We start from the raw sequence: 10,244 nt of genomic DNA, 5'->3' as shown, positions 1-10,244 counted from the left end.
GCACACATGCCTCCCATCTCATACACTCTGCCGCACACATACTTTCACATCAAACAAATGCAACCACTCACTGTATGTATGGCTTCCGTGTCAGTGCATATGGACGTACTCATATACACACCCAATACATTAGGACCAGAGATATAGATTCAATGAGTTTTAAAGAAATTTCGGTTTCAACAAAGACCTGGTTCTCGTTTATGTAGTTTTGGCCATCTTTCCTATCAGGAATATTGACATTGTGCTCACCAAGTTAGTTGCTGGGAACAGACTTTGCTAAAAAGAAGTCTGATGGGGCAAGAAACATGAGAAGCCAGACAAATATAGAGGATCCAGAAGACTCCACAGGTGAGCCAGAATAATATGGAAGAGAAAACGAAAGCAAATGCTTAAATTAATACACAAACTGCCTGTTATAAAAATGTATTACCCATTTCTCCTGGTTCAGCTTTGACCTACCACATTTACTGTCAGTAGATTTACTGTGCAATGAGGGATTATTACTGGCATTTCAGGTGTGCTCATTTTCTGTTTTGCCTCCAAATAAAGTGGTTTGGACAATTTGGACAAACTGCTGGCTTGTTTAAGGGCTGCAACTAATGATTATTTTTATCGTCAGTCAGTCTGTCGAATGTTTGTCTGATAAATTATTTGTTTGGCCCATAAAATTTCAGAAAATAATGTGAAAAATGCCCGTTACAATTTCCAAGAGACCAAGGAAACATACACATGTAATTTACAATTGTATAAATCTGTGAAAAACAGCAAATCCTCACTTTTGAGAAGCCCGAACAGGCATATTTAGCATTTTTCCTTGATACTCGACTTCAGCAATCATTTATGAAATTGTTGACAATGTTCAATCAATTGACTAATCAATTAATTGGGGAATTATTTTAGCTTGTACGACCGCTCTGATTATCTGACCACCCGTGTTTCTTACCCCATGTGACTCGCAATTGTGTTTCGAAATCTCAACAATTGCTTTGCTGAGTACAATGTTATATTGTAATAATAATAAAAATAATCATAATAATCATAATAAACCAGTTTTCCTTTAAAGCCGTATCAAAGCTTGTAGTCTTGTGTCAGAGTCAATGAAACGATGGAGACAGAGACAGATTTGCGAGTGTACGTGTGTGCCTGTGTGCGTCGTATCCACTCCTGCTTATTTTGGTTGTTTGCTGAAGCAGTGGATTAATTAGTTTTTGTTTACATGTAGCCCTCCCAAACTCATCCGATATGCATCCCAGCTAATTAGCTGCCAGTGCTAAAAGAGGACATAATATTATCATATTAGCTTGTTGACTAAGCACCCATTTCATGTGTGTGATATACTGTATCTACATGTGGATATCGCACCACCAAAATAAACAGGTAGGATTAGTTCCAATTCCAGGGGCTAACTGCACGTTTTGTAGCACATGCCATCAACTCTCATATGAGTCATCACCTACAGTGTTTCTCTATCTAGGATACTTTCCCTACCCACTGCGCACACACAAACACACAAATACACGCAGACACACACACACACACACAAAAACTTCTTAACAGTCGCTGTTGCTGTATTCCCTCCTCCCTCCTGGTCTCTCACGTCTCTCTAAGCCTGAGTGAAAAGGGGCAGGGAGGAAGTCAAATGGTTGATGTGTGAATGCCAATAAACAGATATCTCTCACTCTTTCTCCCTGTCCTTGCAATTCCTTACTGGAGACCCCCCTTTTCTTGTATAGTGGCACCTGCGTTCCTTTTTCTACTTTTCCTTCCGCCCTCCTTCAGTGAGAGAAGCATTAAAATAGCGAGAAGTAAGTGGAGGATGGGAGTGTGTTTGTGGATAGGCTGGTTTATGGTCAGAGCAAGAGAAAGAGAAAATAAAGAGAGTACAGGGAGTGTGAGATGTGTGTGTTTGATAGCACCTGTATTCGCTTTTCCACCTCCCTTGTTCCCAGTGGATGCCTGTCACCATGGACTCACTGGATGGTTTTATTGCTCTCCCATGCTCTCCCCGTCTTCTTCCCCTCCCCGACGGCTCTCTTTTCTCTCTGTTTCTTTATCTCTCCCAGGGTCTCTTAAGATCTGTGTGTCTGTATGTGTGGTGTTCATGTCTGAAAATGAGGAGGTGAATTCTTAAGAGCATAAAGGAATGTGAGCTGGAGACAAAATAAGTATCGTTTCACAAAGAACATTTCATCTATGCGAGCCAACTCGTCTCCATTTAGTTCGGTAATATTTTTGGATTCAAAACTGTTCTGCACGGCTGGATATGACCCAGCAGACTTTATCTGATAAAACTCTAATTTCTTCTCAGACCCTCCAGCACAAGTTTTCCAACTCAGAGATAAGACTGTTGCTTTAAAAGGAAAAAAAAAAAGAACCAGGTTTGGGGGTGTAGACATATGGTGATTGCAATCAGCTAATTAGCTTAGCTTGATTTTTAGAACATCTGTGATGGATTTTTCTATCACAACATCCTTTTATAAAGAGATTTTTGAAAATAAAAAGGTGGTAATGAACATTACAAAGTGTGGAGGATAACTTTGACAATGTACTTTGTATTTAACAGCTTCTGTGTCTTTACCTTTGTTATGTCTGCATGGGAATGCCACATTTGCATCGAATTTTTTGTTGTCATGATTTATCAACATGATAAATGAAAGGCCACTGCATTCTAACTGTTGAATCCCATAGACCGCTGTCGCTGATGGTTATGTTGTAGCAATATTATTTGTACTACTATTTGCATTAATTCTCCCATTAGCATCACTGACTGAATGTGATAAAAGTGTCAGCATTAGCTTCCTCGATGTGACTTCCCTGTTTCTACTGCTGCCTCAGGCTATGGTGGAGACGGTTAATAATTTGCTGCAGCCACGAGCCCAGACAGCGTGGAGAGAGCTGCCCACCAGCGAGCAGCTGCACTCGGCCACTCTGCTCCTTGACACTGTGGAGACTGGGGCTTTTATGTTAGCTGACAACCTCCTCAAGACTGACACTGTGCAGGAGACCACTGACAACATCCGTGAGTACATTTTTTGGTACCTTCCTATCCTGTAAACTCAGTTGGATTCTGTAACTGTGAGGGAGCCTGTTGAGATGCCCTCGAGCAAGGCACTTAACCTCTATTTGCTACAGTGGATCAGAACACTGGCCAAGTGTTGAAGACTGTGGCTGCACTGGGTATATCTAAGGTGTTGAATTGCAGGGGGGGCAAAGTATGGCTCAGCTAGGACTAAAATATCGGTACGTTTTGTTGACTTTACCTGAATACAAAAGGTAAAGCGAAGAATTTCTATAACGTGCAGAAATGTGGTTCTTAGATTTCACAGAATTTTCCTTCTTTTTTTTTTTTTCTCCCTTTACAGATCTTATAACAACGTAAACCAGGTCAGGCTGCTAAAGATCTAAGAATATGATGTAATATCAGAGTAAGAAGCAACGTTGACAGCAAGCATTACTGAATCTGCCGCCTCAGATCTATGTTTTATAATACAAACGAGAAACAAAGTATACTGTCTAACTTCACAGTGCCTCAATAAATAAAATCCTCCTTTATGTTAGCACACACATACTGCACATGTGAGTGGACATGCGTGGACATGAATGCAAATGGGGCAGAGTAATGCTGTTGTTTCGTCTCTTTGATGGTCGAGAGAGAAACAATTGCAAAAGTCTGTGCACAAGAAGTTGAGCTGCAAGGTAGTAAAAAAATAGTAAAAAAGAGTTGCCTAATAGCATGATCAATTAGTTGATATTCTACAGTGGATGTGAAGAATATGAAAATCTTCAATTTGTTGGTCAGGTAAACAAACAAACGGAAAAAAAACAATTAAAAAACCTATGGAGTGGTCAAAAATAAAATACCATGACACTCTGTAATACTTTATGCAGCATTATGTATTTTCTCTGAAGTACTTACCTTTAAAGAGGACAAGACGTTTTAGGTGTAAATGTTTGATAATTTGCGTACAATACTTTGTGATTCATTCTGTCAAATTAATAATCTGCTGGCATGAATTAACAGAACAGAAATCGATTATCTAATGAGACATTTAAGCTATGTCAAGGACAACCATGTGTTACAGATCCAAAATCTGAATTATTTTCATGTTTCTCAGTCCCAAATCAAAATCAACCAAAACCACCAAATTGTGGTTATCTACGACATGACACCTTTCACTGTTTATTTTGCACTGCATACACAGTAATGCAGTGTGCAGTACGAAAGGACTGAAAAACACAGCTTCTAGCCTGCTGCCAATATACCGAGCGGTCCTCAAGCCACAATAACTTGTAACTTAGATCCTGCTGTTAGAATATGTAATGCTTTTAATTAGTTAATTGTTTGCTCATATTATTGATATGAAGAAGACATTTACAAATTTATGCACAAAAATGATCAAAAACCTTTTCCTTGATACCCGTTGGTCTTCTAAAGCATAGAAGCCAAAAAGAGAAAAATAAGAACTCAAATATACATTTTATCATTTTATCAGATTATTAACTGTTGCTGCAAGAATTTAGCATTTTGGTAGCATTCGCCCACCACCATGTACAGTGGACTACTAATGTATTATTAGCTTTGCATGTCTGCTCTATTATGTAGAACAGGCACGCAAAACTGTCAAAGAGAGGTTATGATGAAGAGGTCCAGGTTGCTGTGTGAGAGGCTTTGAAGGGTCAAATCCACAGAGACCCATCTAATCTAACAAAATGCAGGGAAAAAATGGCCTTGAGGCTTCTAAGGCAGGGATGAATTGTTTGCCAGAGACAATAATTTTTATTTATTTATTTTTCTGTTTTTTTCTTCTTTCCACTTGTAGGCAGAATTGACAAAGCAGAACAAAGCTAGTTATTATGGCACTGTGCACACCCCCTTCTTCTTCTGTCTCTTTCTCCTCCTTCCATCATCTCCTCTCATCTTCTCTCACTGATCCTCTCATCATTGGGCCATGGAATAAGGCAGAAATACTGGAGAGCAAAAAACCCTATTTGCTTTTCATGCCTTTAGATGATGATATATCTGTGAGCCATCGTTTCATCTGCAGCAGGACCAGCGAGTTACAGGCATTTTTTTCCCTGATTATCCTCCTGTTTACTCCCCTTTCGATTTAATATTTAAAAATTTCCTACACATCATTCGCCCATTACTAGGATTCGCTGAGCTTATGTCACTCAGTCAGACATGAAAAGTCATGAGGGAGGAGCAGGAAAAGAAGGAAAAAGGAAAAGCGAGAAAACTGAAGATAATGAGTAGAGAATAATTCTGTATTAGTGCATGCTTAAGAGTGATGGTGGTGGTGGGTTTGTTTTTCTCACTTTCACTCCAGTAAGTAAATGTTGTAATGTTATCACACACAATGTGGTGATAACATTACAACATTTTGTTCCAATAAAAGACAGGCAGTATAGACCAATAGGATTCCACAAAGTTAGTCCTTCCAACATGACTTTGTGTTGTTCTCGCTCAAGTTTAAGTAACTGCCCAACAACTGCCCTCCTACACTTTTTACCTTACATAATTTCAGACTTGTATCTCCTCCAATTTTTTCCCTCCTGGATGCACCGCATAAATATGGTTACATAAACAGTCATCGAGATGTAGCCTACCACATCTCTGAAGAACTTAAATCAGGAAATTATCTTTTGTGGAAAATTTTGTCTCTGCTTTCCTCTTCTTTTTGTGCTGTTAATCTTCCCTTCCAGCTAATCCAGTGGGCAGATCCACTGTGATTATCTCTCTCCTTTATTCATAACTGGCCCGATACCGCCTCAACTCTCTCCTTCTCTTCTTCCATCCTCACTTTCCTCTCTCTCCATTTCCTCCCCTTTTTTTTTTACAAGTCTTTCAGAGGAGAGTGAGCGAAAGGAATAAATTATTTGAATGACGCATTTAAAAGAAGCCACTGCAGCTACTGTAGGTGATATTATTGTGTTAGAATGTGTGTGTGTGTGTGTGTGACTATGCGGCGCAGTAATAGGCAGATGAATAAATAGTGTTATTATTAGAACCAAATCAGTTATTTGAAGGTAGCAGCGGTAACAGCGTGTGTGTGTGATAATGATAATGAGCCAGTGTGTTTCTTAGGAGGAGGATTGTCATGGCAAGGATGCTTTATTAGATTAGACTCAGCGTGTTTTGATACCCTGCCACTGTGGGTGGGTGTGGATGCATGTGTACATGTGTGTGCATGTGTGTGGGTGGGTTGATGTGTTAATGTGTATGCGTGTGTGTCTGTGTGTATATGTGTGTACATAGCTTGAATGTTTAGTTTGGCTCATGTGAAAGTGAGTGACACTTAAACAGTGTTTCTCTTTCTCTCTGACAGTATTTGCATATAAGTCTGTGTTTACGTCTGCCTGCTTCACTCTGCTTCCATCTCCTCTCTCCCATACCTTAGTATCTCTTGCTTCTGTGCCCTATCTGTTGTACTTTGTGAGAGAACATAGTCGTCTTTCTGCCTATCTCCGCTCTAGTGTCCTCCTCCTGTCCCAACTCTCATCCATTCTGCTCCTCTAACTACCCTCTTTGTTTTTTTACCTCTTCCCGGCACTTTTCCCTGACCTCTTCAACTTCCTTTCCTTTCACTCTCCTCTCCCACTCCTCCTCCACTCTCATTTCCATTTGAGCATGTCCTTGTGTTGTTTATTTGATCAGGGAGCTGTTTTCACCACAAAAGCAGTGTCTAAATCACCAAATCGCTCAGAAGCACAAGATAGCGATACACCAAAGGTATAATTAGTCCTTAATTAGAAACTTTATCTAATACATTACACAGCCGTAATCAGGAATGTGCTAACGAACCTGGATGGTGAAATTACATTCCCACAATACAAGTGAGAGGCTGGATTATCCCCCTCGATGTTTTGAACCAGTTGCCTGGAGACATTGTTGCTTTTTTTAGTATAAAAATCCAAGTTATTTCACTTCGGTGTTTGTAGGCTTTTTTCATTTTCTTTGTTTAGGAAAAGCTAGAAACTGCTTTGGGATTCATGCCTGTGTTCTGCTGTGAAGCACTTAGTGAGAAAACATGGTTATTACACGAGGCTGCAAACAAAACCTGATGTAACGTGCTATGCTATGACTTGACATTCGGGTGTGTGCGTTTTTGTGTGCGTGTGTTCCAGAGCTGGAAGTGGCCAGGCTGAGCACGGATGGGAACCTTGCAGACCTGACATTCCCTCAGTCAGAGCTACATGGAAACTCCATCCAGCTGTCAGCCAGCACTCTCAAACAGCACGGCAGAAATGGTAGAAGAGAAATCTCACACTCTCTAGCTCTTACTCTCACAGTGGAGTCTATGACTCCTGTCTCTCTCTGTCTCCTTCTCTCTGTCTAACCCACTTGCTTGTGTGTATGTTTTTTTTTCCAAACTTGCAATCTTGAAATCTATGCCTGTCATCATGGTTTAAGCCAACAATTGTCAAGTGCACCTCTTTTATGTTCCCATCTGTCTCCTCACAGGTGAGATCAGGATGGCCTTTGTCCTGTATAGGAACTTGGGTTCCTACCTGTCCACAGAGAACGCCAGCGTTAGACTGAGCAGCGAGGCGGTCTATCCTAATTACTCTGTTATCGTCAACTCCCCGGTCATCACAGCATCCATTAACAAGGAGAGCAATAAGGTTTACCTGTCTGAGCCTGTGGTCTTCACTGTCAAACACCTGCAGGTAAGTAAGGTGCAAGGTGATGACTGCTTTTTGAAAACAATTAAAAAAAAAAAAAAAACTTGCTAGATAACAGAGTAGAAAAAGAGGTCAAAGGATAAGGCTGGTGATATTTTAAGTTTTTCTTATGTCAACAAAGTCCATGAAAAGACCAGATCATGTTTTGAGAAAATTCAGGACCCACAAGCACAACAGAGTCAATGATGGCAGGCAAACAGTCAGGAACAGGAATGAGGCAGATGAGCAAACTAAGGTGCAACGAGCACAATGACAAGCTGACAACTGGTGAGTAGAAACAGGGAGATATATATACACAGGGGAATGATTAGGTGAATGGGAACAGGTGTGCTGCGCGGCCAGCAGGCGGGAAACCGGGTGGAGGGGCGTAGCTAGGTCTGAAATGACGTGAGAGTTAGTGGCAAAGAAAACATGGAACGCCCAGAACATAAATCGAATGTGAGAACCAGACAGACCAAAACCATGAATTAATAGGAAATGAATTTTTCCTATCAACCAGTATTGTCTTTGTTGCCAAATCTAGAAATACTGCACTTTATTCCTCTGTGCCACGGAGGTCCCAACAAATGGATTATTTACCCCTCTCTGAGTAACATTTAAAAAAAAAAAAACTACAGTGCCCAGCTTCTTTAGAAAATTATTCAGCCTTTTTAAAAAGTGAAACTAAAAACTGTATTCCTGGCCCATTTTAAAGCCTTGTATCTTTAGTAGAAAGAATATCCTCGTGGCTAATTGCCACAGGCAGGGTAGAGAAGTTGGAAAGTAACCGAGAGACGGACTTGTTGGTATTGGTCATGGACATTTGGGGTCTTCATGGGATTTGTTGACAATAACAGAGTGTCAGCTGCATCATTAGATAACAGCTGTAAGTGGTATTAACCAGAAGCGTAGACTTTAGACATGGATGCAAGTCAGACTGCAAATATATCCCAGTCTGATGTTTTGAACCTGGAAAAAATAAGACAGTGACAGACATAGCCCTACAGCTTGAATATTTCATTATTATGCCTAAGCACTGAAAGTTTTAGGTCATAGTTATGTAAGAAAAAAACTTAATTAGCACAGCTTTTCAAAGAAATGCTGTGCTTTGTCATGAATGGTCAGTGTCTAGAGATCTGAGATACTCGCAGCTGACTTTGCTTATCAAGACTTGTGACTTGCTTTGTCAAGACATGACTTGGACCTGTCTTGACGGACTTTGACTCATCCCAGGTGACATCAAAAACATCACAATAATTGTTTCAGGTTGCTTCATAATGTATGCATTGTGGTGGTCGGTGCAACATTTTTATTTCTCATCCAACAAGCAAATGCTGATCCAGTTGGTGATCCAGCTGGCAGCAAAACAAACAAATAAATAAATAAATCCTCAGCGTTTCACTTGCTCATTTTGAAAACATTTTGAAACTTTACTAGTGCAACACACGCAGCTTCCTCAGCTTATACCACACAAGGAGCTCCTAGACTCAGAATCTCACACAACAAGCATGGACACAACACTGTCACCTCCTGCCATGGCTCCATGTTTATTTGTTGCTGCATTCTCTCATTCTGTCCCTTCTGTTTGTTGTTTTGTTGTTGTGTGTGTTTGACTCCGTCTCTGTGCTTCTTCCTCTCCATCCTTTCTCCACCAATTCCTCCCACCTTTTTCTCACTTTTTTTACACTCTCCCACCACTTCATGTTTCTACCTCCCACCTCCCCATGACTAAGTATCTGCTCTGTGTCTTCCTGTACTCCCACCCCTCCTCCTTTTTGTCCCTCTCTCTCTCAATTTCTTCTTCTCATACTTATCTCTCCCTCTCTCTCTGCCCCCCCCTCTCTCTCTCTCGCTCTCTCTCTTCCTCCTCCTCCCTTGCCCCTAGCATTCGGAAGAGAACTTCAATCCCAACTGTTCGTTCTGGAGCTACTCCAAACGCACCATGATGGGATTCTGGTCAACGCAGGACTGTCGTCTGCTGGCCACAAATCGCACACACACCAGCTGCTCCTGCACACACCTCACCAGTTTTGCAGTGCTTATGGCCCATGTGGAGGTCAAGGTAGGCATTTATTCTTTCACGCCTGCCAGAGGGGGATGGGCAGTATCAGAGGGTCAGTTGTTCATCATTTGATTAGCAGTGGCTGGCAAAGCTGGTCAACAGATCCTGGAAAAAGGGGAAGGAAGGAAGAGAAGGAGACCATAACATCTGGAAAATAGATTATAATTCTCCAGAGTCTTCAGTACTGAGTAATCATACTTGGCAGGGGAAGTTTTTACAATTGATTCGTCAAGCCTGATGACGACACTGGGTTGACAAAAAAACCTCTGGATTACCAGAGCAGATACATTTTAATTTACCATAGAAACTTCCATCAGAGACAAAAGCTGATGGTCTTATTTTAATGCAAAGATTATATTTGACTGATCAGAAAGTGAAAACATTTAATTTGATATCCATGAGCCACAGTGGGCAGTGGATAAAAACCTTATTGTCCCGCTGTGTGTGGGATAAGTACCTTTTGTCTCCATCTTTTGTTACGTTAAGACCAAGTTCCTTTTCACAAATCGGCTCTTGTACC

General features: G+C 40.8%; 1 protein-coding gene across 6 annotated transcripts in view; it reads left to right on the top strand.

The window, feature by feature from the left end:
• adgrl3.1 (adhesion G protein-coupled receptor L3.1) overlaps window positions 1-10,244 on the top strand; it is a 111,233-nt gene that overhangs the window by 78,355 nt on the left and 22,634 nt on the right. For all 6 annotated transcript variants that reach the window (XM_040145895.1, XM_040145892.1, XM_040145893.1 and 3 more), the window contains 4 exons: window positions 2,836-3,019; window positions 7,126-7,248; window positions 7,463-7,668; window positions 9,548-9,724. In XM_040145895.1, coding sequence (XP_040001829.1) covers window positions 2,836-3,019; window positions 7,126-7,248; window positions 7,463-7,668; window positions 9,548-9,724 — 690 coding nt within the window. The remainder of the gene's footprint in view (window positions 1-2,835; window positions 3,020-7,125; window positions 7,249-7,462; window positions 7,669-9,547; window positions 9,725-10,244) is intronic.

The sequence above is a fragment of the Xiphias gladius genome, chromosome 15 (assembly GCF_016859285.1).
Source record: "Xiphias gladius isolate SHS-SW01 ecotype Sanya breed wild chromosome 15, ASM1685928v1, whole genome shotgun sequence".
NCBI classification, from domain to species: Eukaryota; Metazoa; Chordata; class Actinopteri; order Istiophoriformes; family Xiphiidae; genus Xiphias; species Xiphias gladius.
Note: the sequence above shows the minus strand (reverse complement) of the source record. Positions and strands in the feature narration are given on the sequence as shown.